Genomic DNA, 27,552 nt, shown 5'->3' with positions numbered 1-27,552 from the left:
CAGCAGGTGTCATGTCTAATGGAGGGAATGATAGAGAAGTTATAAGAAGAGTCAAGAAGATCTTGCTTGAGAGCAATATGAGAACAAAAAGTAATTCTTAGGAATAAAAACATCATTTTCAAAATTGAAAAAGTTAGTTAGAGGTAGTAAAAACCAGAAAAGACACTGATCTAGAACAAGGGTTGGCACACTTTTTCTACAAAGGACAAGATAATAAATATTTTTGGCTTTATTGCAGGTCATTCAGTCTTTGTCATGACTACTCCATTTGGCCACTGCAGCTTGAAGACAGCCATAGCCAATCCATGAATGAATGGATGTAACTGTGTTCCAATATCACTTTGTTTACAAAAACAGGTGGCAGGCTGGATTGGGTCTGCAGGTCACAGTTTATTGACTCATGCCCTAGGGGATCAAACAAAAAATCTATTTCACAAAGCAGACAGAGTACAAGATACAGATACAATGCAATCCCTGTCAAAATCACCCCCTTTATTCTTTTCCAGAAATTAGCAATGTGATTCAAAGACTCCTTTGGAAATGCAAAAGATCTAGGACAACTAAGACAGTCTTGAAGGAGAACACAGTTGGAAGATTCATATTACCTGAGTTCAAAATTTACAGCAAAGCTATAGTAGTCAAGTATAGTACTGGCTGGCAGAGGGTTAGGTATAGATACAGATTGATTGATGGAATAAAGAGTCCAGAGATAAACACTTACATTGATGTGCAGTTGATTTTTAACAAGGGTGCCAAGATAATTCAGTGGAGGAAAGAATTATGATTCAATAAATGATGCTGAAACAAGTAGAAATCCCTACTTCACATCATATGCAACAATTACCTTAAAATGGTTCATAGACCTAAATGGAAGAGCCCAAACTATAAAACCCTTAGAAGAAAACAGCTGTGTAAATCTTTCTAACCTTGGGGCACCTGAGTGGCTCAGTGGTTTAAGCCTCTGCTTTAAGCTCACATCGGGCTCTCTGCTCAGCGGGGAGCCTGCTTTCTCCTCTCTCTCTGCCTGCTTCTCTGCCTACTTGTGATCTCTGTCTGTCAAATAAATAAATAAAATCTTTAAAAAAAATCTTTCTAGCCTTTGGTTAGGCTAAATTTTCCTAGCTATGACATCAAAAATAAAAACAAGAACAAAAACCCAAAAAACAAAGAACAAGTAACAAAAGAAAAAACAGATACATTGAATTTCATCAATATTAAAAAACTTCTGCTGCAGATAATACCATCAAAGTGAAAAGACAACCCACAGAATGGGAAAAAATATTTGTAAGTCCTATCTCTGAAGAAGGTCTGTACCTAGAGTATATAATGAACGCTTCCAACTCCATAATATAAATACCAATAAGCCAAGTAACAAGTGGGCAAAGGGTCTGAGCAGCTACGACTCCAAAGAAGATCTACAAGTGGCCAATAAACATATGAAAAGATGCTTAATATCATGACTGTCAGGGAAATGCAAATAGAAACTTCAATGAGATACCACTTTACAGCCAATAAGATGGCTATAAATAAAAAAATAATAAGAAAGTAGAATAAGAAAGGAAAATAAGTAGGGTTGGCAGGTGGAGAAATTGGACCCTCATACATTCTAGTGGATTGTAAAATGGTGCAGCCACTTGGGAAAACAGATTAGCCCTTCTTCAACTCTTCGACGCTGTGTTCCCCTTTCTCCCAAATTCATATGTTGAAACCCTACCCCAGCACCTCAGAATGCATTTGGAGATAGGAACTATAAAGAGGTAAGTACGTTAAAATGAGGCCTTTAGTGTGGGCCAATCTAACTGATGTCCTTATGCTGAGGGGAGATTAGGCCCCCCAGAGGGATGCCAGGAACAGAGAAAAGGCCATGTGAAGGCATCTCAAGAAAGTGGCCGTCTGTATGCCGTGGGAAGTGGCCTCTGGAAAAAACCAGCCGTGTTGGCTCTGGATCTGGAACTTCTAGCCCCCAGGCCTGGGAGGAGATAAATGTCTGTTGTTTGAGGCCCCCTGCCCCCCGCCCCCTCTACCTCCATGACCCCAGCCCCCCGCCCCCCCTACCCCCAGGCCCGCCCCTGCCCCAGCCTGGGATGTTTTGCTTTGTCAGCCCCAGGAGATGAATACCGTGCCAGGGACTGTGGAGTTTCTTCTGGGGGTGATGAAAATATTCTAAAATTACATAGTGGAGATGGTTGCCCAGCCCGGCGGATATACTAAGAACCACTGAATAGCATTCCTTAGGTGGGTGAATTGCATGGGATGTGAATTACATCTCAACAAAGCTGTTTGGAAAAAGAGAGCTCACCAGGTGTTTGAGAGGATTAGTGTAGAACGACACACATTTAGACACAGTCTGGTAGAAATGCCTGTTTTTCTCTCCCACGCGGATGAGGCCCTCAACCAGGAAGGAGTTCAGGCCTGCAGTTCCCTTTTCTCAGGGATCTGCAAACGTCTAGTTTCAAATTGCAGGCAAGAAGTCCGATAACCAGCCCGGGTCTCTCTTTACAAGATGTATTAGCTTCCGGTCCCTGCCATACAGATGACCAAAGCTTGCCGGCTTCAAAAAACACATATGTATTCTCTTGCAGATCGGGGGGTCGGAAGTCTGATGCGGGTCTCACGGGGCTGAAATCCAGGTGTTCGTGGAGCTGTGCTCGGTGGGGAGACTCTGTTCTTTGCCTTTCCCAGCTTCTAGGGGCTTCCTGCATTCCTTGGCTCGTGGTCCCTCAGGAAGGGCCATCTGCAAAGCCAGCATCAAGTACGGATCAAGTCTGGGTCAGAGCTCTCTGGCTCTGCTCTCACATCTTCCGTACCTCCTCTTTTCCCTCCCTCTGCTCTAGTTACAGACCCTTGCAATTATATTGGGCACACCTGGGTAATCTGTAGTACTCTCCCTGTTTTAAAGCCAGCTGATTAGCAACCTTAGTTCTACCTGCAACCTTAATTCCCCCTTGGGCGTGGAACCTACATATTCATGGGTTCCAGAGGTCAGGACTGGACATTTCAGAGTGGCGTGGGTGTGGGCATTTCACACACAGGCAATCTGTTTTTTCTCCCAGAAGCTGAAGGGGGTTTCTTGTTGACCTTGGAGTTTGGAAATTTCACCAGAGTTCAGGGACACCCCAAATTACCGTAAAAAAAATAACAATAAAACTTTAGCTTAGAAATGTAAAAATACTCTTCGAGATAACTTTAAGTTGAAAGAAGAAATCAGTACGAAAAGTATAAATTAATGAAAATGAGAAAACATCAAAGCAACACTTACGGGATATGGCGAAAGCATACCTTATACGTTTTTACTATACAACAGAGGGTATACATACATGCTTAAAACACAACAAAATAGGGGCGCCTGGGTGGCTCAGCAGGTTAAAGCCTCTGTCTTCGGCTCAGGTCATGATCCCAGCGTCCTGAGATCGAGCCCGGCAGCATCAGGCTCTCTGCTCAGCAGGGAGCCTGCTTCCTCCTCTCTCTCTGCCTGCCTCTCTGCCTGCTTGTGATCTCTGTCTCTATCAAAATAAATAAATAAACAAAATCTTTAAAAAAAAAAAACCACACAACAAGATAAATAAAAAAATTATGAGGGGGAACTTATCAAGATGAAATCTGAAAATAACGAATTAGAAACATGAATCCTGAGAAATGAAAGTAAAATCCACTTCTTCAAGATGAAAGGAAATGGAAAACAGGCAAAAACTAAGAGTAAAAGACAGGAAAACAAAAGTACGGGGCACTAGGCGTGAGAAGGGATTTATAATTGCAGGGTGAGCGAAAAAAAAATAGCTGCATTGTTTTGCAGTGTATGTAACTGTAGGGTCATTGTGTTGCATTAATATAACATTAACATTAACTGACATTAATATAACAATGGATAAGAAAATAATTACAAGAGAATATTGCTGTGGTTTTACTTCAATAAATTTGAGGATCTACATGAAATGGATGATTTTCCTGAGAAATCGGGGAGAACGCTGGTGTTTGGGGCACAGGCTTGGCGGGTGCTGGGAGATGCGAGCCGTCTCTGGGGCCTCCTCCGAGGACGAGGACGTTCTGCCCTGAGACTGGGAATGGCCGCTGAGCCGGCAGTCAGCAAGACAGCAGGTGGAGAGTCACCGGGGAGGGGGCTAGGCGCGGGGCGGGAGGACCCGGCTCTGCCACCACTCGCTGTGTGGCCCTTGCTGGGCGTGGACAGTGGACTTGGGAGACCCCTGTGGCAGCTGGAGGCGGTGGGGGCGGGGTGGGGAGGAAAGGAGAGGTGGGTGGCATGTTTAGGGGGTGGACCAGGTCGAGGGTTTGGACACAGGATGAGTGTTTCTGGTCACTTCCACCCTCTGACTGCCCCTGCCAAAGCAGGGACATTCTCACCCACGCCACAGAGTGGATTTTCCTGTAAGGTTTCATCCTAATAAAGCTGTTGCTGTCCAAAGTTTGAAAACCAGGAGATAGCCCCAACCCCTGGGGCTGCTTTCAGTCCTGATCCTTTCCCAGCATCCACTTGCTTAACTGTCTGGCCTCTTAGAATTGTAAAGATGTTCATTATTCAGTCCCCCCACAGAGATAGGTATGAGTGTGTGTGTGCACGTGTGTGTGTGTTTCTTCTTTAAAAACCCACTGCTTCCTTTGGAACATAATTTAAACTTGCCTTTCCCAAATGACCAAGAACTAGGCTAGCGCGCAGGGGCTGCTGGGCGGCGAGGCAGGCAGCGGGTTTCCGCACACACACCCGGCTTTCTCTTCTCAGAAGGACGAGGTTTACAGCCTTTAGGTAAAAATAGCTTTGTGCGGCTTGTGCCAGGAAGACATTTAGAAACGGAGGGAGGATTCGTTTGCTAAAAAAGAAAAAGCCTCCCAAATTGCTACCATAATTTTGGAATTCACTTCTGCAAAACCTATCAGGGGTCATAAAGATGTTTTTGCTCTCAAATTCAGTAAAAGCACTTCTGGGATTTTGCCCTGAAGAAGCAAGTCTAACTAAAAAGAAAGGCTTCATGGACAAGCTGTTCTCTGCGGTGTCGTTTGCAATAGTAAACCACTGGAAGCAGGAAAAGACACTTGGGCTTAAGGGCAAAGGGTCAGGAATCTAATCCAAGTCCAAATGCTCCCCGTGGCAGCCCATGGCCCTGTCCATTTATGCCTCCACCTGACACTGGCTGGTAACCTGTCCATGCCGGACCCTGTGCTAAGAAAGACCAGGGTATGTGGTACTGAGTGTTTATGCCTTGGGGAGCTTACCACGGAAAGGGTACAGGCAGTAGACTCCACTTGTAACTCAGTGTGACAAGGGGAGGATCCATGGGAGGGATCAGAACCCAGATGAGTCACTCCGGAAAGGCTTCCTGGAAGAAGTGTCTCATGAGCTGTGTTATGAAAGTTACTGTGGTTGGAAAAATGGGAGGAAGAGCTTGTGGGCAGACGCACTGTGTGTGGGGACAGAGAAAAGCTCAGCTGTGAGAGCAGAGGGAGAAAAAGGGGGAAAGCAGGGAACAGGCCCTGTTTGCCATGGGGGGTGCTTTCTCCTAAGAGCTCTTGAAGGATTTTAAGCGAGAGAGTGATGCCTTTAGAAAACTCAGCCCGACTGCCCTGTGGGGTAGGGCTGGTGTGGCTGCAGGTGGGGGGGGGTGGTGATGTCACCAGCCCGGGCAGAGCCGTGCTGGTGGGAGAAGATGGGCACATGGGGGCTGGCTCCTGGAGGGACAGGCGGAGTGGTGCAGTGGTTGCGTATGAACTCTGAAACCGACTGCCTGGGTTCAAATCCCAACTTACTCGCTGTGTAGCCCTCAGCAAGCTAACCAACCTCTCTGTTTTCCTCATTGTGGAAGGAGGATCCCTGTGGCAGGGTTGTTGGGCGTACTGCAGGGTCCCCGTGCGTGAGGTGTACCCAGCAGTGACCGGCACGAGTTAAGTGATGCTGTTGGACGTGGTGCGGCTGATCGGGGCAGTGAGGCGGAGACAGGCATCTGGACGGATGCACGCATTGCTGGCTTGGGCTACTGGGATCTGGGAGTCCAGGGTTTGGGGAAGGAAGTGGGTGAATTTGGTCTGGGGCATGAGATCGTGGCACTCGTGGCTGAGCTGAAGGACAGGTGCGTGAAGCTAAGGACATGGACGCAAAGATGTGGATCTGAGCCTTATCCTCATTGGAGAGGTGGCAGACCTTGCGAGCCGATGGGGTGGCCCACGGGAGGGGGGCCCTGGCAGAACCTGCAGCACCAGGGACAAAGGCCTCGGTAAGGGTGGCCTTGATTCTCTTGTCTTGTCACCGTCATCAGTGTGGGAGGACTGGACAGTCGCAGCAGCCAGTCACACAACCGATGGGAATTATTTATAACAAGTCTGTAATGACACTGGGAAATGCTTACAATGGTGCAAGAGAAAAGCAACATAAAGCAGCATCCATGCACTACGTCAGCTATGGAAACACGTCCGGAAATGTCCGCAGAGAAAAAATACGGGAAGGAGACGCACTAAGAACCTAGTAGTGCTGCTTCTAGGTGGTGGGATATGCCAGGGCGTCTTGATTTTGCTATGATACATCTTATCATTGAAAAATACAGTAAACTTCATTTTATTTATTTGTTTTTTAAAGATTTTATTTATTTAGTTGACAGAGAGAGGGCGCGCATGCACAAGCAGGGGGAGGGGCAGAGGGTGAGGGAGAAGCAGGCTTCCCGCCAACGCAAGAAGCCCGATGGGGGCTCGATCCCAGGACCCTGAGATCATGACCTGAGCTGAAGGCGGAGGCTTAACTGACTGGGCCACCCAGGTGCCCCTAAACTTTATTTTATAAAAGGAAACAAACTAGAGCAGTGAGGCTCTCTCCCTGCCAAGGTCACAGTGGCCTTGGGCAAGTCCCTGTTTAACAAGGGCTCTGGTTTCTGTGTTTACAGAGAAAGGGTCTTGCTGAACAAAACATTGTTTCTTTCCTCACCATGTGCTCCCAGGGACTCTGCCTTGCAGACCGTCTCCCCCAGATGGCCACAGGCTTGGGTCCTCACTCTACCACTTAAATCTCTACTCAAACCACTTTACTGACTGCTCAGGCTCAAGTATCCTCCATCACCCCTGACCCCTCCTGGGACCGAGCCCCACGTGGAGCTCCCTGCTCCTCGGGGAGCCTGCTTCTCACGCTGCTGGTGTGCTCTCTCTCTCTGTATCAAATAAATGAAAATAAAATCTTACGGACGCCTGGGTGGCTCAGTGGTTTAAGCGTCTGCCTTCACCCCAGGTCATGATCTTAGGTCCGGGGATCGAGTCCCATGTTGGGCTCTCTGCTCCACAGAGAGTCTGCTTCTCCCTCTGCCTGCTGCTCGGTCTCCCTGCTTGTGCAAATAAATAAATAAAATCTTAAAAAAAAAAAAAAAAAAAAAAAAAAAAAAGAACAAGATCCTCCCTTGTTGGCGGGGGGAGAGGGTTTGTTCCAATGCCCCGGATGTTCTTCCTCGGACCCTGACCCTCCCGCTGCTGACAGTATAGATCAGGGAGGCTGAGTGCTCTCGAGCCAGGTGCACAGAGCGAAATAAACTGGCCAGGAACTCCAGGATAACAGAAAAGCACCCCTGTGCCTTGTCGCCCTTCTGAATCTGGCCTCGAACCCCTTCCTAACAGGGGAGAGGAGGAAGTGGAGAATTGTTGGGCATCTGGGTTCCCTTTCACTTCTCTGTTATATTAAGCTTCTGCATGACTAACCTTCTCCCACAGTGTTTCCCAAGATGGTATGCCGCGGAACATCGATCCTGGCCAATAATCAGCGTCGTGGGAGCCGAAGTGCCCAGTGCATGAGTATGGGAAATGTCAGGGTCAACAGGCTTCTTTGTTACAGAATTTCCAGTGTGTTACAGAGGCAACCTGCGCCTGAGTCACACCATATATAGAATGGGGCACTCCCAAAGTCACGCGGAGAGCCTGCACGAGCAGAGCGTCAGTCTGAGAACACTGGTGGGGGCGGGGGACACAGCTTGGGAGAACCTGGGACTGTCAACCAAGCAGCCTGGGGCAAACTCCTCTTTCTAGCCCTCTGCCTCTTCCTGATCAAAGGGAGGGGGGCCAGTGACGCTATCTCTCAGCCGCTGTGCTGCCTTGTAGCCTGGTAGCAGGCACTCCGCTGGTGCCCAGGGTGAAGACCGGGCAGAGTCTTGAGAAGCGAGCAGGTGCGTGCCCTAGAAAACCAGCGGTCCCCCTCCCGGGCAGCGATGCCAAACTCTTGCTCATGCACAAGGAAACTGCAGGAATCCTGACGGCAGCAGTTTGTGTAACCAGCTGTTGAACTGACATGCCAGTCCAGGAGCCAAGATCCGACAGAAGGGACGTCTGAAGGTGCTGCTGGGCAGAGCTTACCAAGAACGTTCCCAAGAGACCTCTGAGCCTCCCTCATCCATGTTATGGGGACAAAAGTGTCTGGCAGTAGAATTAAAAAAAAAAAAAAAGTCTCTGTAAGGGGAATTTCTTTGGGGCAAAGTTGAGCTGTTGATTCCAGCCCCCTTCCTCCCAAGAGGGAGGGGGGAGCTTGGTGGGTGGCCCCTGGGATTGGTGAGCTGATGGCTAAAAATCGAAAGGCAGGAGGTGGCTCTCAGCCAGATGTGCAGAGAAGGCTGTGTGTGTGGGGGGAAGGAACCTCCTTCCCGCCAGTCTCAGGGCCGGGGGGTGGGGGCCACAGAGGTTTCCTCTGACTGAGGTAGAGAGCCTGGATTCTGCCCACAGGGCCTCCTGGAGTGGGGTGGGGGGGCTCCCACCAAAAGAGGACTGGGGAGCGACTCTCGGTGATCAAGGCCTGCTGGGAGTGGGGGGGCACGAGAGGCCCCTTATCCAGTGTAAGGGGACTCAGGGTGAGGCTGTCTGCAATGTTGGGGCTCCCCAAGATCCTCGAAAGCTCCCTGAGGACAGTCGCTTGAAACGCCTGCCCCATCCAGCGAGTGGAAGTCCGACAGAGTCGTGGAAGCATGTTCTTGCTCTGGCCCCACACTCCCCGCCTACCGAGGTCAGAACCCGCAGCATCGTTGTTCCAGCCAGAGGAAGAGAAGCCGGCGCTGATACCCGCCACAAGGTGGCGACCCTGCAGCCCGCGGAGCCCGGGGAGGGGGTTAGGGTCCAATTCAGCGGGGAGGGTTGCCTTTGCCGTCTTCATCTGGCAGGCGCTGCGGCCCTTACTTTGCTCTCAGCCCAGACAATCATATTTGTAGCTAATTCGTCCACATCCTGAACTCAGGCAAATCTGTGTTCACGGGACCCCAACCTCACCCCTCCCTTGGGCTTCCTGAGTGGAGGGTGCTCACGTATCCAAAGAGAGCAGGAGGGTACCTAGGCCACCCTCCCCACCACCAGCCCTCCCAGGTTCCAGCTGGAGCAGCGGGGACCCTCTGGGAGGAGCTGGAACTGCCGCTCCCTGGAAACAAGGCTCAGCCCTCCAAGGGGAAAGAAGGTTTCGGAGCTGGTCCTCTGTTTGGTCTCCCTCTCACCGGCCAACCAAGGTGGGAAGAATCTAGGTCGGGTGACCCAGAAGGGGGCATCCCCAGGGACCAGAGGCAGGGTGTGGGGAGGGGCAGGGTGCAAAGCGGCATTGAGCTGGGGGTCAGAGTGGGCTTTGGAGAAGGGTCCTGAGCTCAGCTGCACACGGGTGCTCGAGCCCCTGTGCCAGGCTTCGAGGTGGGCTCTGCATCCCGTGCTTTGCCTGGTTGGGTGGCATCCCCGCGTGATGCTTGGCATGGAGACATGGCTGGTCTGACAACTGGAGAGACCAGAAGGTGGACTGGGTATCAGACCATCAGGACTCACTGTTGCCGGTCAGTGGTGATGGTGTTACGGTGCTTACTGAAATAAATTGTTGTGGGAGCTGCAGACGGAGGCATTACAGGACTTGGACTTGCTTTGAAAACATCCCAGTCTTCTATGTCATCCAGATTTGGGGAGACAGAGGAAACAAGATTCTCTGAATGTGCATAATTTTTGAAACTTGGTGAGAGGCTCTACTTCAGTGTATGTTCCAAATTTCCCATAAAGTTATATATATATAAAAAAAGCAAAACCACAGAGAATCAGTATGTTTCTTGTCATTTTCACCAAACAGCTCCCTCCCAGTTGTGCAGTTAGACCCCCTTTGAGGAGGCCAGAGGAGCTCAAACGTTGCTTCTTCTATGGGCTCTTCTGGAAGCCTTAGAGATCATATGATGTTAGTCTGTTCCCAGATGACAGAAAACATGGTTAATGGGTGCAGTGTGTCACTTCTGGGCAGTGGAAGTAGTCATTCAAAAATTTAGGGGGTTAGGGGCGCCTGGGTGGCTCAGTTGGTTGAGCATCTGACTCTTGATTTCAGCTTGAGTCATGATCTCAGGGTGGTGAGATCGAGCCCTATGTCAGGCTCCACGCTGGGTGTGGTCCTCTCTCTCCCTCTTCTCTGCACCGGCCCCCCGCACTCTCTCAAAAAAAAAAAAAAAAAAAAGTTGGGGGTGGGGAAGGTGCGTGTGTGGGCTCTGGAGTGAGCCCTCTCCTTGCAGGCAGCCAGTGCTCCTCTGGGTGCCCTGGGACTCTGAGTACCCCTGGCTGGGGCAGAGGCCCTTTCCTCACCCGACTGGACCAGCTTCCCGCAATCTTGGCCACACCCCAGTGTCAGACGTGGCGCTCTTCTGTGGCACTGTGGCACCTGCTGCTGGACTTCTGTCCTTAGTCTGCTAGCCTACGCTTGCACTTGCACTTGGATGTCACGGAGGCCCTCCCCTCGCTTTACCCTGTCCCAGGGGTCATCCACCTTCAGACTCGCAGTGCTCTGCATCTTGGCCAATGACACGGCCATTGGACCACAGAATGGGGAGGGGCCTGAACCACACCCACCGGCCATAGGCGGTCCTTCACCTGCTGGCATGCCTCCCCTGGAAACTTCCCCCGGACCAGCCCTTCTCCACAGCCGCCGCTTGTAGCCTGGTTGCCGATTTCAGCGCCTCACGGAGATTCGGGCAACAGCCCCTCGGCTGTCACTCTTCATAGCCCAGCTAAGCTGATGGGGCCTTGGGCCACTGGGAGGAAGAGGCCTGGCAGCCGCCCCTGCTTCTGGGCCTCTTGTCCTAGCGGAGTCTTGGATCTTGGAAGGTCGTTATCTCAGAGTTGTGAGGTTGAGCCCCACAATGGGCTCTGTGCTGGCTGTGGCGCCTGCTTGAGAGTCTCTCTCCTTTCCCTCTCCCACCCTCCAAAGTAAGTAAATAAATAAAATATGGACAAATCCGAACAGTAATAGTTTATATAAATATCCTTTTTCCTTTATGAACCTGGAAAAGGGTGGAATTATATAAAAATAAAAGTAGATCTTATAAGATCAATAATGAGTCCCTTTCCCCTTCCTCAACCTGGTGATTCCCCTAATTATTAACGTAAAGGTAATTGTTTTTGCCAGTATTACATAGCCAAGTAAAATAACAACTAGGTATGGTAATTAAGCTGAAAAAAATTTTTAAGTTAAAATTTTTTTTTTTTAGAAATTCTAACCCCAACATGGGGCTCGAACTTATAGCCCTGGGATCGAGGGTTGCATGCTCCTCCAGCTGAGCCCGGCAGACATCCTTCAGCTGAATTCCTTTTTTTAAAAAAAAGATTTATTTATTTTAGAGAGAGAGAAAGCGCATAAGCAGGAGGCACAGAGGGAGAGAGAGAGTCCCAAGCGGACTTCACTGAGTGCACGTGGAGCCCAATGTAGGGCACAGTCCCATGACCCCAAGACCACGACCCAAACAGAGACCAAGAGTTGGATGCCCAACCCACTGTCACCCAGGCGCCCCTAAGCTGAATTCTTTATAGTCCTCGAATCTGATGATGCTTACACACTGTATGCCAGCTAAAGTCCCATTTGCAAATGACCCAGGTGAGAACAAAAAAAGTATGTCTATGAAACAGAATATAGTGTGAATCATGTCTAATTTTAAATATTTTAATTTATATATTTTCATGATTATAGGTCAATAAGAAATCCTTTTCAGCTTTAATTTCATTATAGAATATATTTGATAAGGATACATACAAACAGATTCATCTTTAATACACGTCTCTACTGGTGGCCCGCACTTGCGCCGCAGGCTGGAGATGGGACAAACATGCCTCCAGATGTGCTTAGTCAGCCACTCTGGACAACCAGCGCCGTGGAGTTCAGGTAATTCCATTCATTTACTTGCCTAGAACAAGTAGAAATCTTAGTGTTTGTTTTTAAGTCTGTTTATTACTCTTCTGTTTTTAAAATCTGAGATACATTCCCCAATGTAAACAATAAATTTCAATCTGTCACACAATCAAAATGGATAAGGCCTTGACAAACGTAAGCCACCTGTCTGACTCGTCAGAGTGCAGTCTTCTTTTGTAGTGTAGAGAGCCGTCCACGCACAGAAGACAGGAAAAGAAGCTGCCCTTGGCACCCGGTGGAACCTTCCAGACTTCTCCCCGCCGCAGGTTTATTGTACACTTCAGAGATAGTGTTTTGACTTGGTCTACTTGGTCTTAGAATACAAATATACAATGTCCATAAGCGTAAAATAGTAAAGCCTAGCCTTACATCTTTAGGATGAATTTCTACAGTCCTATACAATACCAGATCATGCCGACTCGGAGACGGAAGAAGGTGGCTTAGATGTCTCCACCGCTCCTCCGGGCAAGTGAGTGTGGGACAGAAGGGAGTGAGGCGGGGGCCTGCCCTGGGGTCGGCGGACAGTGTCACTGAGACTCTACGGTGCCTGCATACCCTGCTGAAGTGCGGAAGTTACTCTGGAGTACAGTCTGCGTAGCGCAAGAAGACTGCAACCCTTTTCTCGCCAGCCTCCTGGACGGAGGTCGGAAGGAACCCTCGGAGGATGTAACCAAATGAAGCCGCATGTGTGTTTCCCGATTCAGCTGTGCAGCTCAGTCCGCCTCGCTCTCCTCCGTCATCCCCTTAGGACCAGTTACTCAATAGTGATCCCAATTCAGTACCTCATTATCATCATAAATATTTGACTTAGCGAGCTAGGTGGAGAGAGTAAAGCTTATGTACAATATTTTAAAAGGCATTTCTGTGACCATTTTTGAAGGGTTCGTAGAAAAGTTATGAAGGATATACCAGTCGCTTCTGTTGATGTCGCCGTAATGTAAACCCTGGCATGTTGTTTTAGTATGAAATGTGCACTGTTTTATATACTGTACAACCGAGGAGAACCGTGAACCGCTGCTCTGGTGTGACGCTCACTGATTCGCTAAGCTAAGGTAACCGGTAGAGGGAGTGGTTTTCCTGAGGTCTGTCGGAACTTCTCAGACAGAACAGAAATCACAGTGGTGGAGCCCAGCACGCGTGCCTGCCCCTGTCCTGCCCCCGCGCTTCCTGCTGGACTAAATGACCCGCCACTGCATGATGCTGGTGTCCTTGCCGCCCGTGGAGATGAGGTGGCTGTCGCCACAGAGGAAATCGACGTTGGTGACGTGGCTGCTGTGTCCGCTGTACACGTGGCTCGGAGCCTGGGGAAGAACGACAGAGAAAGAGCTTAGCGCAGAGTGTCCCGTGCAGTCGGAAAGTCCTGGAACTGTCCGCTCGCTCTTCCCTCCCGCAGCCGCTCTCGCACGTGCACCTGCTTCGTGCCCAGGCGCAGTAGGGGCGTGCCGACAAACCGCACGGAGGCCCTCCCTGCAGCCCCAGAGTCTGGCCTCGTGGGGGGACAGAGACGGGCAGGGCACACGTTCAGGGCCCGAGCGCTGTACCAGGCCTGGGACCGCCCAAAGGAGGGACCAACCAGGTGCCCCGGGTTGAGGGGGAAGGCGAAGGGCTTCAGCTCTGGGAAGGACGGGGCAGGGGGATCTTGGCACTGGTGCTGGCTCAGCTCCAGCAGGGCTGGAGCAGAGAGAGGCTGGTGGGGGGCGTGAGGCCCATGAAGGAAGCCACAGAGGTGGACAAGCCAGCTCCAAGGGCTCTGTGGGTGGGGGTTCTCCCCAGAGAGCAGTGGGGAGCCCAGAAGAGCTCCAGGACAGCGGGACGACAGGGTTGTGTCTGCATGTGAGACTGGCAGGTTCATGCAGGCGACCTTTCTAGTCAATCACCAGACGGCCAGGTGGGGCCACGACGCAGGTGCCCCGAGGGCAGGGTCCGGGGAAGACCATACCCTGAACTGTGAGCAAGGATAAGAGAACAGGTGCACTTTGCCGAAGTCATCGCCTGTGGACAGCAGCTTCCTCTCGTGGGCCCGACACACGGCGTTGATGTCGGTTCCGTCAGAGCCCTCCGGCCACACTCCTGAAATGAAGGCCACAGACAGAGCTCTGAAGTCCAGAGAAACCGGGGCACGCTGCGCAGGGCCCGCCACTGAGCTGCCACAGAGATCAGATCGCCCGGAGTCCCTGGCTCTCGAAGCCAGGGCCAGCTCCCAGCCTGCCCATGATCGTCTCCGTCGTGGCCGCTCCCAGATCACTGGTCCCAGGCGAGAGCCACGGCAGGCTCTCTGGGCTCCTATGACTCTCGGGGGCCCCTTCCTTCTGGACCCCACAGCACAGAGCATGTCAGAAACTCTGGCTTGGGACACAATGCCTTTCCTTTATTCCCAAAGCATCTGAGGGGAAGCTGACCAGTCGTCAGCCTACAGTTTCCTAACTTTTGGGTTTTTTGGGGGAACTCTATATGAGTCTCTCCAAAGGACAGTTTAACCCGGTATGTGCCTTTCAGGTGTTTTTTTTTTTTTTAAGATTCTCTTTATTTATGAGAGAGAGTGTGTGTGTATAGTGGAGGAGGGAGCAGAGGGAGAGGGACAAGCAGAGTCCTTGCTGAGCATGGAGCCCGAGGACGGGGGCTCGGAGGGCTCGATCCACTGCCCTGAGATCATGACCTGAGCTGAAATCAAGACGCTCAACAGACTGAGCCACCCAGGCGCCCTCGGTGTTTCTCGGTATCTGCCCTCTGTGGCTACTCGGGTGGCATCCGGCAGGTGTGGCATCTGCCTGCCATGGGTCTGGAGTCTGGCGAGGGGAGGAGGCAGTGTCTGCTGATCATTGCTCTGGGAGACCCTTTTGGTCCCAATAACTTTGCATCTGAGACAGCTGACTGTACCTCCATTTCTCAACTGACAGATCTAGATTAAAGCCAGGAGTTCCTAGCATTTATACCAGAAAATGATAAATGCTAGCTCTAAAGAGATTTGTGAAATTCTGACCACCTTACTGACTTATGGTCTTACATAAAGAGATTATAAATATTGTCTTTTCTTTTTTATTCTGCTACACTGTGGTAGTTTATTTTACACCATTTATAAATATATTCCAATCTCAACTTTACAGGAAGTGAAAAATTTAAAGAACCAAAAAAAATATAACTAACAAATGATAAATAGATTGAGTGCCATCTGGCCTATCTTTCTAGGAAGTCTGGCACAACCTCATAGAAGATTCTAGAATATTATCTCAGGACTCATACAATAAGGGTTAAACCTCTCTCTGGTTCTCGCCTGGCTCTTCCCCTGGGAGCAGCAGGGAGCATGTCCTTATAGGGTTCATGTGGCAACAGAGCAGCTGGACAAAACCGGCGACCATGAGAGCTTGTAACTATTAGAGAAATATTCTAAAAGTGGATACACGTTATTTTGAACTGAATGGAAGCTTCAGAAAACTTACCAAAGACATGGAACCCCAAAGTGCAGGTGTAAGTAGCCCACTCAATGTCTCTTGTAGTTTCCACACTTACGACTTGCTTACAAGCAGAGGGAACCCCTGGAACAAGCAGATCCAAGTCTGGTGATGTCTGAGCCACAAGCCCCCCTTCCTCCCCTGACAAGGCTGGCCCTTAGAGCCCTGTCCCGCCAGCGACAGAGCCTTGTGGAGTGGGACCCCTTCCGCTTCCCAGCCCCATGGGAGCTGGGCTCACGGCCGCAATTGTGCACACCTGGGGCCTCCGGGTACCACCTCCCATCCATTTCCCTCTTTGGGGCTGTTTCCTGCAGTTTGGCTTCTCTTTGACCATCCGCAGGTACCTTGGCCTCCAATTGGTCAGTGTCTCCCTTCCCCGCTCCCCCACAGAGCCCTTGAACAGCTGCCACAGGCTGTCACTCAGGCCCCCCAGCTGTCTCCCAACACACACACACACACACACACACACACACACACCCCTGCAGCCCAGGGTTAGGAGTAGCAGCTTATGGAAACCAGTCATACCCAGGTGATTTGTTGTTCCTCAAACGAGCTCTCACTCATAGCGTATAAGACCGTCTGAGAAGACTCTAGACTCATGGCCTATTTCTGAAGTCTCTCCCCCTGATTCTGCCCTGTGTCAGGCAGCACCTTGGACAGGGCAGGGAGGGAAGACCGGGTACCACCTGGCATGTGCTATTTCCCTCTTTCCTCCAAGCCAGCAGTTCCACCTGTCTGGGTTCCCCAGCAAGTGGACAGCTGCCTCCCTGTGCACTGGCTCTTGATGCTGTGGCCTCGTGTCTGAGCCCAGATTTCCTGTCTATAAAAGGGATAAGCCTGGAGAGCTTTGGATCATGAGAGAAAATGTATATAAAGTTTTTAGTACCATCCTGCAGGCTGCACACGAGACCCTCCTTTTGCCCCACGATCCCCGTGCTTAGCCCAGAGCTCAGCACACAGCAGGTGCCGGGCACACGTGTAAGGACCAGTGCATGGGGTGTGGCCTGTGCTCCGGAAGTGCCAGCCTTATCCTCCTCGGTGTCCTCAGGTCCTGCCTGGACACAGACACTGCCAGGAGGGGTGGGGAGAGAAGCAGGAGGGGCCCCCGGGACTTGTCCCCCCAGGCAGGAGAGATTTCACTGTGTCTGCCTGCTTGGGATGACGCCTTCGCAACCCACTCTTTCCCGCCCCACTTGCCCCCCTCGGGCGTCTCCCTCCAGGACTTGGCATCCCTCTCCTTGGAGCCCAGCATCTTCTGCTCCAGAGGGGCCCACACTACCCTGGGCCCCTAAGGATCTCAGTGGTGTGCAGGCTCTTAGAGGTGGCCCTTCCCAACTCCCCTGCGTTATAGAAAAGGCAACGGAGGCCTGGAGGCGACGGCACAGGCCGAGGCAGTATGGGAAGTGGGGTTTTGCAGGAGACCCCGTTTTGGTCTCGGAGTGAATGTTCTATGTGATCCAAACCCAGACAGGCCCTGGGGTGTACTCACAGTAAAGGATTTCATAGTCTCCAGAATTTGACACGAGGAATTGTGAGTTCACAGACCAGTCCAGGTGGGTAATGAAGCTGGAATGACCCTGGGAGGGAAGAGCAGGATGTGTTTCATGTGCCTTGTAAATTCCTGGCATGGCAGACACGTGGTGACCACACACATCCCCGCGAGAATGAGAAGAGCGCCTACCGAGCACTTGCCAACCCGTGTGTACTTCCTCCCATTGTCGCTGACCCCGTAGATGTAGATGCAGTTGTCATGCGAGCCGATGGCTAAGAAGGTCCCGTCTGCAGAAATACGCAATGACGTTGATTTTTTAAAAAAGATTTTATTTGTTTATTTGACACAGACAGAGATCACAAGTAGGCAGAGAGGCAGGCAGAGAGGGAGGGGGAAGCAGGCTCCCCGCTGAGCAGAGAGCCCAACGCGGGGCTCGATCCCAGGACCCTGAGATCATGACCCGAGCCGAAGGCAGAGGCTTTAACCCACTGAGCCACTCAGGCGCCCCTGATGTTTATTTTAAATACAAACACTTATCAATGACAAGAAGTAATGCTAGTGACATCACAGACCTAGAAAAAAATAGCCAAATCAGGGACTTAAAGAGAAAAGTTTGCTTTTCGGGGAGTCCTATACCACTTCCAAAGCTGTCTTTTAGAAGTCCACTCCTGGGGGTGCCTGGGTGGCTCAGGTCTGGTCATGATCCCAGGGTTCTGGGATCGAGCCCCGCATCGATTCCCTCTCCCCTGCCCCCGCTGTCTCTGCATGCTTCTCTGCCTACTTGTGATCTCTGTCTGTCGAATACATAAAATTCTTAAAGAAAAAAAAAAAAAAAAAAGAAAGAAATCCACTCCTGACCAGATCTCTCCCCTTAGCAGCTCCGTCCCTGCCACTCCCACAGGGAAGGACCAACACTCGTTCCCTCAGGGATGGGCCGAGAAGAGCCTCCAGGAAGGGGCCACCTCGCTCCTCACTGAGCTTCAGGCTCTCAGGCCTCTGCACACACCCTCCTCCCTCCACCACGCTGCCCTGCCTGGAAGGCCCCTCCCACCGCACCTCTGCACACACTGCCCTGCCCTGCCTGGAGGACCCCTCCTACCTCATCTCTGCACGCTCTGTCCTCCCTCCCACACCCCTGCCCTGCCTGGAAGACCCTGTCCCCCTCTCTTCCAAATAGGCCATCAGTTACCATTTTCGCCTGGGGTTCCTGGTTTTTCAGGAAAGCCTAAGGAATGGGGCTTCGGTGCTTGTGTGGAAACACAGGGAAGGAGCTCAATGTAGCATAAAAGCAGAGCCCACCTTCGTAGCCGGCAGAGGAGCTGCCAAGTGTGAAGGCACAGAGGGGCGATGCAGGATATGTTGGGAAGGAAACAAGGCCCAAGAGCCTAATCCAGAGAAGGTCAGACTTTCCTGAGGCCAGGAAGCAGAAAGAAGGAGACGGGAACCATGTGTGGGGTGGCCACCAGGGTCTGGAATGAACCCAGAGGAGCAGGGTCTCTGTGCACCGGCTGGGGACTGCGATGCGTCCCTTCTCACACCAAACACCAGCGCCTCCATCCACAGGGCACGGCAATGGTTCCGTCTCATAGCGATTCAGAGGATTCCCTGAACAGCATCTGGAAAGGTCCTGGGGGTCACTGGCCATCGTAAGTCTTTAAGAAAGGTTCTCCCCCCCGAACACTGTCATCAGATTTTCCTTCTGCAAGGTAGGGAGTCCTACAGGAAACAAACCATCAGGAAACGTTGTTTCAGGAAGTCCTAGCCGGGGCCAGGTCAAAATAAGGGTGTTGGCAAGACCAAGTCAGCCTGTCCCAGGTGGGAATCCTGATGGAATAGGGGTAAACAGGCCAAGGACAGCGGAGGCCGGAGGGGGAGACCATCTGTGGGGATGGTTCTCAAGAAGGCCGCAGAGCGGCATGGGAAACCATCCACCCTTGAGTCCTCCAACTGACAGGGCCCTGACAATACTGATGATGATAGACACTAAAGGCTAATGATAATTATTATCAAATTACAACAGTTCACATTTATGTAGTGTCCACTAGGTACCATCCTAAACTCTTCCTATATTCTTCCTGTATTCATGTATTTCATCCTCATAAACCCTGAAGACAGGCAGATATTATGCCCATTTTACAGGAGAGAAAACTGAGGCAAAAAGTGGTTAAAGTAATTTGCCCAGGGTCACAGAGGCTTACGGAAGCTGGGATTTGAACCCAGGCAGTCTGACTCCAGAGCCTGGAGGACTTTGTTGCTGATTCTGCTGCCCCTGTGACATAGATTAAGGGCAAAGCACGGCTGAATGCCTGCCACGCGATATGTCGGCATGCTGGCTTGTACACTTCTAAAATGACCTCAAGGTAAGAACTACCATATCATCTGTTAACTTTCTTTCATAGTGGAGCCATCTGTTATAATTTTAGCTGCTCCAGCTCTAGGGTTTCAACTCTTCTAGGTACCTCCTGTAAGTGGGGTTATACAATTTGTCTTTTTGTGTCTGCCTTATTTCACTCAGCGTACGTTCTCGAGAGTCACCTGTCACAGCATGTGTTACAATTTCCTTCCTTTTCAAGGCTGAATACTATTCTGTTGAATGGCTAGACCACATTTTGCTTCTCCATCCATCTACTGATGGACACGAGGGTTGCTTCTACCACTTAGAATAGTTCTCATAGAATAACAGTGCCATGAACATGGTGTACAAAAGCCTCTTTGAGAAAAGGGTCCCCTGGTTAATGAAGAAAAGCTCCATGGGGCACCTGGGTGGCTCAGTTGGTTAGGCGGCTGCCTTCAGCTTGGGTCATGATTCCAGGGTCCTGGGATTGAGCCCCACATTGGGCTCCCTGCTCCAGGGGATGGCCAAGATAACTGACAAGAAATGCAAATATACTCCCCAAAGATCTCCGCTCATGTCCACAGGAGCTGGTAGAGATCTGAGGGCTTCCTAGGAAAGAGAGTGCAGACAAGGGCTTCTTGCATTTCAAGAAGATTCAAATAACCAGAAAATGATGACAAACATGTAATACGCATAGAAGAATGCGAAATATTTGCCAGAATTAACAGTAAAATATGATACTTAAAACATCAAGAATGAAAAGCATTCTGAGCTGAGTAAACATCTTCTCAACATTGGAGAAAAGGTTCCAAGGTGCCTGAGGCGGGGGGGTTGTCTGTTTAGGGTGACAAGTGTGAACTTTGCTCAGGCACCAGGAAAACACATCTGGAAGGGGTGCTCCTTTTCTAATGATACAAGAGGAGATTAAGAACACAGCTCTGCCATGACGTAGAGAGGATGACCGTTCAGCCTATAAAATAGAGAATTCCTACAAAGCAGTAGAAGCTCAGTCTTGGCCAAGCATGTCCAAGGACAAAACTGCTATTTCTGAGAATGTTTGTGTAGCTGAATATCCTGCATATCACAGAAAAATAGCATTTCCTAAAACACAAGCATCCAATGACAAGGCCTAGAAGCAAGCGCCTGCCCAGCAGCCATGAGCCCTCCTGGCACCCACACTGTCAGAAGGACTCAGGCTTCCACTGGCCCATGATGAGTAAACAGCTCCACCTGTGATAACTATCCCAGACGGAAAGAGAACAAATATACTTCAGTTCACAATGGCATCCAACCCACCACCACTGATTCATCATTGTTAAGGGGTACAGAGAACAAATTCATTATTTTGGAAATTGGTAAATAAAGTAAAAGCCACCAAGCAGGGGCACCTGGGTGGCTCAGGTAGTTAAGCGTCCAACACTTGGTTTCCACTTGGGTTGTGATCTCAGGGTTGTGAGATCATGCCCTGCGTCAGGCTCCATGCTCAGCACACAGTCTGCTTAAGACTGTCTCTCCCTCTCCCTCTGCCCCTCCCTGCTGCTTGCACACACTCTCTCTCTCAAATAAATAAAACTAAAAAAAAAAAAAAAAAAAGAAATCAGGCATTTAACTTGACTTTCCTTAACGAATGCTGCCATGCTTCTGGATAACAAAGTAGATGATCAGCAGTTTTTCTTTATGGAACTGTTATATCTAATAAGTGAAGAAGAATATCTAACATCGCCAAACCACTCATTTGTAGCCCTGTGTGGATTTGGAGATTGGGCACCAACAGCTCTTAAGATCACACAAAGTGAGAGAAGATGTGACTCTCTGGTAGCTGGAAGACAGTAATACAAGCAGAACCTAGATGGAATCTAGCTCTAGAAGCAAACATCACATCAGAGGAAGTCCAAGGGACAGAGGAACACCATGGGGACACACTCAGCAAAATCCAGAGTGGAGAAAACAACTACAGGAAAAATGAGCCCATTCCTTCAAGTGAACATTGTACACATGAGAGGGGGGAGGGGGTGGAGGAGGGAGAGAGAGGACAAGCAGGAGGAACTGTGGATTAAAAGGGACTTCAGGGGCGCCTGGGTGCCTCAGCCCGTTAAGCGTCTGCTTCGGCTCAGGTCATGATCTCAGGGTCCTGGGATCCAAGCCTGCATGAGGCTCTCTGCTCAGTGGGAGCCTGCTTCTCCTTCGCCCGCTTCTCCTGCTTGTAGTTCCTCTCTCACTATCTCCCTTTTAAACAAATAAATAAAATATTTCAAAAAAAAAAAAAATAAAGGACTTCAGAGACATCCCAGGCAGTTACTATGTATGAGACTTTCTTGGATCCCAATTTAAACTGTTAAGAAGTCAAGTGAAAATTTGAATACTGACTATTCGAATACTTGATGATATTAAGAAGTTAATGCTATTTGAGCTGAGCAGGTGACAGTGACACTGTGGCTATGTTAAAAATAAGTAGGCAGGGCTTCCAGCTGTGGCCCAGGGAGAAGCCTGGCAAATCCTCTCCCCATAAAGCGATTATAAAGACGTACAAAACCGACCAAAATAACCATTTCCGTACTCTGGAAATGATCAAAGGCATAAATCCATCCGAGAAGTGTTTATGCTTAAAAAGCTGCTGGGGGTGCCTGGGTGGCTCAGTGGGTTAAGCCTCTGCCTTCAGCTCAGGTCATGATCTCAGGGTCCTGGGATCGAGTCCCGCATCGGGCTCTCTGCTCAGCAGGGCGCCTGCTTCCCCCTCTCTCTGCCTGCCTCTCTGCCTACTTATGATCTCTGTCAAATAAATAAATAAAATCTTAAAAAAAAAAAAAAGCTGCTGAACCTGGGGGGAAGGAGAGCATGAGTCCCTGGGGCGCGTGCCTGGGGCGGTGCTCACCCCGCCCACCGGCTGGGGGGCTCCGAGGTTCTGGCCGGGCAGGGCCCTGAGCACCAGCGGCTTTGTTTCCGTGGTCAGGCGGCTCACTCCCTACAGAGCTCTGGGCGAGGCCTCTGCCCTGCAGCACTGTGGACAGAAGTGACCATCTCCAGGCTGCACTCATGGCTCGCGCTGGAGTGAGTCCATTGCGGCGGCGGGAGGCCGCGCGCATGCGTGTACGTGCCTGCGTGGGGCAGCCAGGAGAGAAGCCCGGAGCTCGCGGCCACGGCGCGGTTGTGCGCATGCCCGGGGAAGACGCCGCCGCGCCAGCGGAAGTAGGAGCCAGGCCGACCCGGAAACGGCCTGAACTCCGGACACGCCCTGCGCGCACGGCCGCGGGCGGAGGATGCGAGCCTCCCTGGCTGGCGGTGTGGGGTGCGGCTCTGGCCTGTCCTCCGCCCAAAACGTGTGAAGCCAAACAGAGGGCGGGGAAGAGAACTGACAGGTCCCACGGCGTCAGCGGGAGACGGCGAGCCTTCCCTCTCGGCCACGGCCGCAGCAGTCGACCGGACGGGACGACCGCAGCGACACATGGGTCAGCCTGGCGCTGGCCGCCAGCGAGTCCCACCGACCCGTAGAGGGCACTGCCCCCAGGAGGGCACGACGCACAGTCTCCTCAAGTGCGCCTGGGACACGGTCCGGGACGACCAGTGTCGGGCCGTGAGAACAAGTCTCCATGAGGCAAGCCTGATTAGAGCCACACAAGGTATGCTCCAGCCGCGACAGGAGGGGACACGGGCAATCCCCCAACGTTCGGGACTCATCAGCACACATCTCAAGAACCCGCAGGCCCAAGAAGGAATCATTAGGGAAGCTAGGAAGTGCTTTGAACGGAAAGGACGTGGAAGCACATCTATCAAAGTCTATGGCATGTGACTGAAACCGCGCGAAGGGAAATACTCTGAGAGACAAAGGAGGGGAAGGGGCCGAGGGACAGGGGGCGAGAGAATCTGGAGCAGGCTCCACACCCAGCGTGGAGCCCGGCCCGGGGCTGGATCCCACGACCCTGAGATCATGACCTGAGCCTAAACCAGGGGTCCGATGCTTAACGGACGGAGCCACCCAGGCGCCCCAACAATCACCTTTCTGAAAGAAAGCCAAGGGGAAACCTCCAGGACTTGGGCGCGACACGAAAAGCGTGATCCCTCCAAGAAAAGCCTGAGAAACTGGGCTTGATCAGAATGGAAAGCGTTTGCTTCCGAAGACCCCATTAAGAAGACGGGAAGACAAGGCACACCTGGGAGGAAACGTGCAAGTGGCAGAGCTGAAACGTAGACACGGACCCTAGAAAGCGCTCTTACAACTCAAGAGTAAGACAACCTGAGTAGAAAACAGGCAGAATACCTGAAAAGGTATTTCACCAAAGGTACGGGCGGGATTGACAGGCACAGGCGAACATTCCCAGCGTTTCCGAGTTTGGGAGCCAAGTTAAAACCGCGCGGGATACTACTCCACCCCTACCAGAAGGGTCGTCGTGAAAGAGGCAGGTAATAACGGGTGTTGTGGAAATGCAGAGAAAAACCCGAATCCCCACACGTTGCTGGTGGGAACCCGAGACCTTGTAGACTCTCCGGCAAGCCCTTGGGCACCGTTTCATAAAATGTTGGACAGATTTACCATGCCATCCACCAGTCCTTTGCCTAGGAATTCACCCTCGAGAAATGAAAACAAACCACAAGGAGACCTACAGGGAGTGCTCCCAGGGGCACTCTTCCTATTAACTAGAAACCAGACACCACCCCCACGGCCGCTGACGGATGAACGGATAAGCATATAATGAGGCATATCCACAAAGTGGAATCCTCTCTAGCACTTCAAAAGGAATCGAGTACGGACACATGCTTAACAACCGAAATTAATCTCAAAAACCAGTATTCCAGGTAGAAGATCTCTGTAATATATGATTCCATTGATAGGGAATGTCCGGAAAAGGAGATTTATAGAACAGACAGCACATCAGTGGTTGCCTAAGGCTGAGGGGTGGGAGTAGAGCTTAATCGCTAGGGGACAGGGAGGGAAGTTTTGGGGCAATGGCAAGGTTTGTGGTGACGGCTGTATGGTGGCCTGAATTCACTCAGAATCTGTCAATTACACCTGAATAAAGGTGTTAAAAAATAAAGAGGCCTCATCTTTTCAAGATCTGTTTGGTCATATTAACAGATGAAGGGCTAAGTTCTGGGAACTGCTTGGAAGGGGCTCCGGCGAAGCCAGAATGGCTAAGCGTGGGTCCTGTCTGCAGCTGGGTGGTGACGGCCCGGACTCAGTACGCGAGTCGGTCTAATTTTGTCTACGTTTGACAGTTAGAAGCAGGACAGTTTAAGCTCCGCTCAGGCGGCTTTCGAGATTTCTTCCTTTAAAGACATCCACGCAGGGGGCGCCTGGGTGGCTCAGTGGGTTAAGCTGCTGCCTTTGGCTCAGGTCATGATCTCAGGGTCCTGGGATCGAGTCCCGCATCGGGCTCTCTGCTCGGCAGGGAGCCTGCTTCCCTCTCTCTCTCTCTGCCTGCCTCTCTGCCTACTTGTGATGTCTGTCTGTCAAATAAATAAATAAAATCTTAAAAAAAAATTGTTAAAGACATCCATGCAGGATTTCCTAACTGTATGGCCAGCGGACTGCAGCTCTCACCTGGGGAGTAACGCATGACGGACAGCTGTTCGTTTCCGTCCGTGTGAACGGTGACCAGATCTTTTGTTTCCGTGTCGAACACAAACCACCTGTTGGAACACGAGAAAAAGCACAGTAAGTTGTTTGGTGAGAAGATAAAGGAAGACTAGTACACTTGACAGTAATGTTAAAAACCATTCCTCTTGGGGCTTCATAAATACTCTGTTGGCTTAACAAGAACGCTTATTCTCGGCTTTTCTTTCAGGCAAAGTTCCTTCAGATAAGCATTTCCTAAAGAAAAGCAGCACGCTGGCTTTCCTTTGAAATGATGTGGTGACAGGGACCTCAGGGCTTGAGTTTTGTCATGTGTATCTCAAAGGACAGAAAGCCCGGAGGCTAGGCCCCCCGCCAGGGGAGGCAGTAAAGGGGCCCCTGCACGGGTTTCCCCAGACATCTGGCCCCAGAGCAGCAGGGTGGGTCCCAGGGGCTGGGCTGGGCCAGCCTTGGGGTGTCTGGCCTCCCGGGAGTGATGCTGGCAGCAACAGCCCAGGGAAAGCCTGGGTGGAGGGCGGCAGAAGGGCGGCCACGGACCTGGTCTGGGCTCCACGTCCTTGATTACAAAATGAGGATAAGGGCCAAGTCCACCGTGGAGGCACAGTGTTGAAGCAAACCCTAAGGGATACAGACGTGCTTTCTATCTGCCAACAAGGACTTGGTACTCGGTGCATGTAATCTCCGGCCTGTGTGTTCTCGGTGGTGACAGTCACGGACTCCAGTGTTTCCAGGGATGGAAAGGACTGTGGGTGCCCTGTTGTGGCAGCTTCAGACCCAGGGGACCCCAGACAGGGGACCCTCCACGGGCTCGGCCAGAGAGCAGTGCGAGTTTCTCTGTTTCCTAGTTCAGGGGACGGGCTGACCCTCGAAATTTGGATTTCGCTTCTCGACTTGTGTCTTCAATAACCATTTACCTTTAACGTGCTGTTGACCATGAACAGAGGCCAGAACATAAGTGCAGGGGCTGGGGCTGATGGGCTATGCTCCAGAGCCCCGTGAACGGCCCCATCCAGAGCCAAGGCTGGCGCGAGGACCAGAATGTGGGAGGCAGACACGGCGGGAAGCACTAGAGTCCATGTGCCCTTTCTCCCACCCACGGGACCTTGTCTGTGATTCTGGGCATCCTGGTGCGGCTCCCAGGCCCTGTCCCACCGCTTACAGTCAGCACGTGGCTCTAGTGATCACTGGCTGTCAGCCACTCATCAGAGCCCGTGGAGTCTGAAGCTTCCACCGTCCCCGGGAGAGTTAAAAGGAGGGTGTGTGTGTGTATGTGTGTGTGTATGAATGTGTGGGTGTCGCACACAAATGCACACGCGGCAAAACATTTTTGTGAAGAATTCTGTTGGCTATGAGGTGCCCCGCTCTTAAGATGCTGTGACCTGTGACTTATAAATGGTTCCTCTTCCCTCATACACACTCCATAGTCCTCCCAACAGAGTCTAAATGGTTTGCTTTCTAGAGAGAAAGGGTGGGAGGAAATCACTCAAACTATCTGAATTAAACCTCAACAAGCATATATGTACCATGACAAACGATATGAAAGTGTAATCAAAATGTACGAAACATTGAGCATCAGAGCCACCAACACCCCAGAGAACAACCCCTACGCCACCTCCTCCGACTGCCAGGGCCACGTGTCTAGGCAGGTAATACTGTCATGGTTTATGATGTGAAACTACTCAGAGAGGTTGTCTGGCTGGCCCTGACACACAGCTGCTGAGTGGTGGAGCCGGGAGTCAAGTGCAGGCCTACTGGCTGGCCTCTTGGAGACTCTTGGTAAATACACGTTGGCAGAATCTGAGTGCGAGGCTCGGGATCTGGGCAGTTTCTAGAATTTCGAAAGGGCAGCAAGAAAAGCATTTTTAAATTCTTGGGGCTTTGAAATGCTTTCTCGCCCAATTCCAAAGCTGAGGCTCCTCCCACAGCCTGCAGATCAGGGCTTGGGGAGCTCCACAAATCCCCTGGAACTGTAGGCAAGCATGTCTGTGTGTGCGTGTGTGTGTGCACGTGTGCGTGTACATGTGTGTCTGTGCATGGGCAGGAAGGTCCAGCGCTTTCATCGGAGACCTCCTCCCCCGGCCTGTCCTGAATGCGAAGGTCACCGTCTTCCCTGTTAGTTTTGCGTTCTGGCTTAATTCTCGGGCGGTGGCTAGAAGCTGGACGGGGTAGCCACCCTGCGCCTGACCCTGGGGGACCACAGACCCAAAGCGGAGCCCTGGCGACACGGACTTACCTGCCAGTCAGTGTTCCCACCGCAAGCACAGACCCTGAAGGATGAAAACCAGAAGACTGAGCTGGATCCTAAAACATTGTAAAGGAAGTGTAAATTGATGGCCAGACACAGCACTACCGCAGAAAACACACATGCACGGCTGTTCCAAAGGGGCTTTGTGGCCCCACTGAAACAACAAGGCTCTCTGAGCTCCCAAGAGAGGAAAATGTTCTACTCTGGTGAAGGTCACGTGTCCGTCACACTAGGTATGGGTCCCTTTAGAGGTTTTCCTCTTTCTGTCTGAATTATCTTTTCATGCCTACAGGAATCAGAAGACAGACCAAACA

The 27,552-nt window shown here is 51.1% G+C and overlaps 1 protein-coding gene across 4 annotated transcripts in view; it reads right to left on the bottom strand.

Annotated features, from left to right (window-relative positions):
- Window positions 1-11,888: 11,888 nt before the first annotated feature.
- The window catches only part of EML1 (EMAP like 1), a 173,562-nt gene continuing 157,898 nt past the window's right edge, over window positions 11,889-27,552 (bottom strand). For all 4 annotated transcript variants that reach the window (XM_004754712.3, XM_045073601.1, XM_045073589.1 and 1 more), the window contains 7 exons: window positions 27,227-27,294; window positions 24,961-25,049; window positions 17,279-17,376; window positions 17,087-17,174; window positions 15,586-15,681; window positions 14,088-14,218; window positions 11,889-13,449 (listed from right to left, as the gene is read on the bottom strand). In XM_004754712.3, coding sequence (XP_004754769.1) covers window positions 13,324-13,449; window positions 14,088-14,218; window positions 15,586-15,681; window positions 17,087-17,174; window positions 17,279-17,376; window positions 24,961-25,049; window positions 27,227-27,294 — 696 coding nt within the window. In that variant the 3' untranslated portion in view covers window positions 11,889-13,323. The remainder of the gene's footprint in view (window positions 13,450-14,087; window positions 14,219-15,585; window positions 15,682-17,086; window positions 17,175-17,278; window positions 17,377-24,960; window positions 25,050-27,226; window positions 27,295-27,552) is intronic.

Source organism: Mustela putorius, unplaced genomic scaffold (genome assembly GCF_011764305.1).
Source record: "Mustela putorius furo isolate JIRA1106 unplaced genomic scaffold, ASM1176430v1.1 tig00000129_pilon_pilon_pilon, whole genome shotgun sequence".
NCBI classification, from domain to species: Eukaryota; Metazoa; Chordata; class Mammalia; order Carnivora; family Mustelidae; genus Mustela; species Mustela putorius.
Note: the sequence above shows the minus strand (reverse complement) of the source record. Positions and strands in the feature narration are given on the sequence as shown.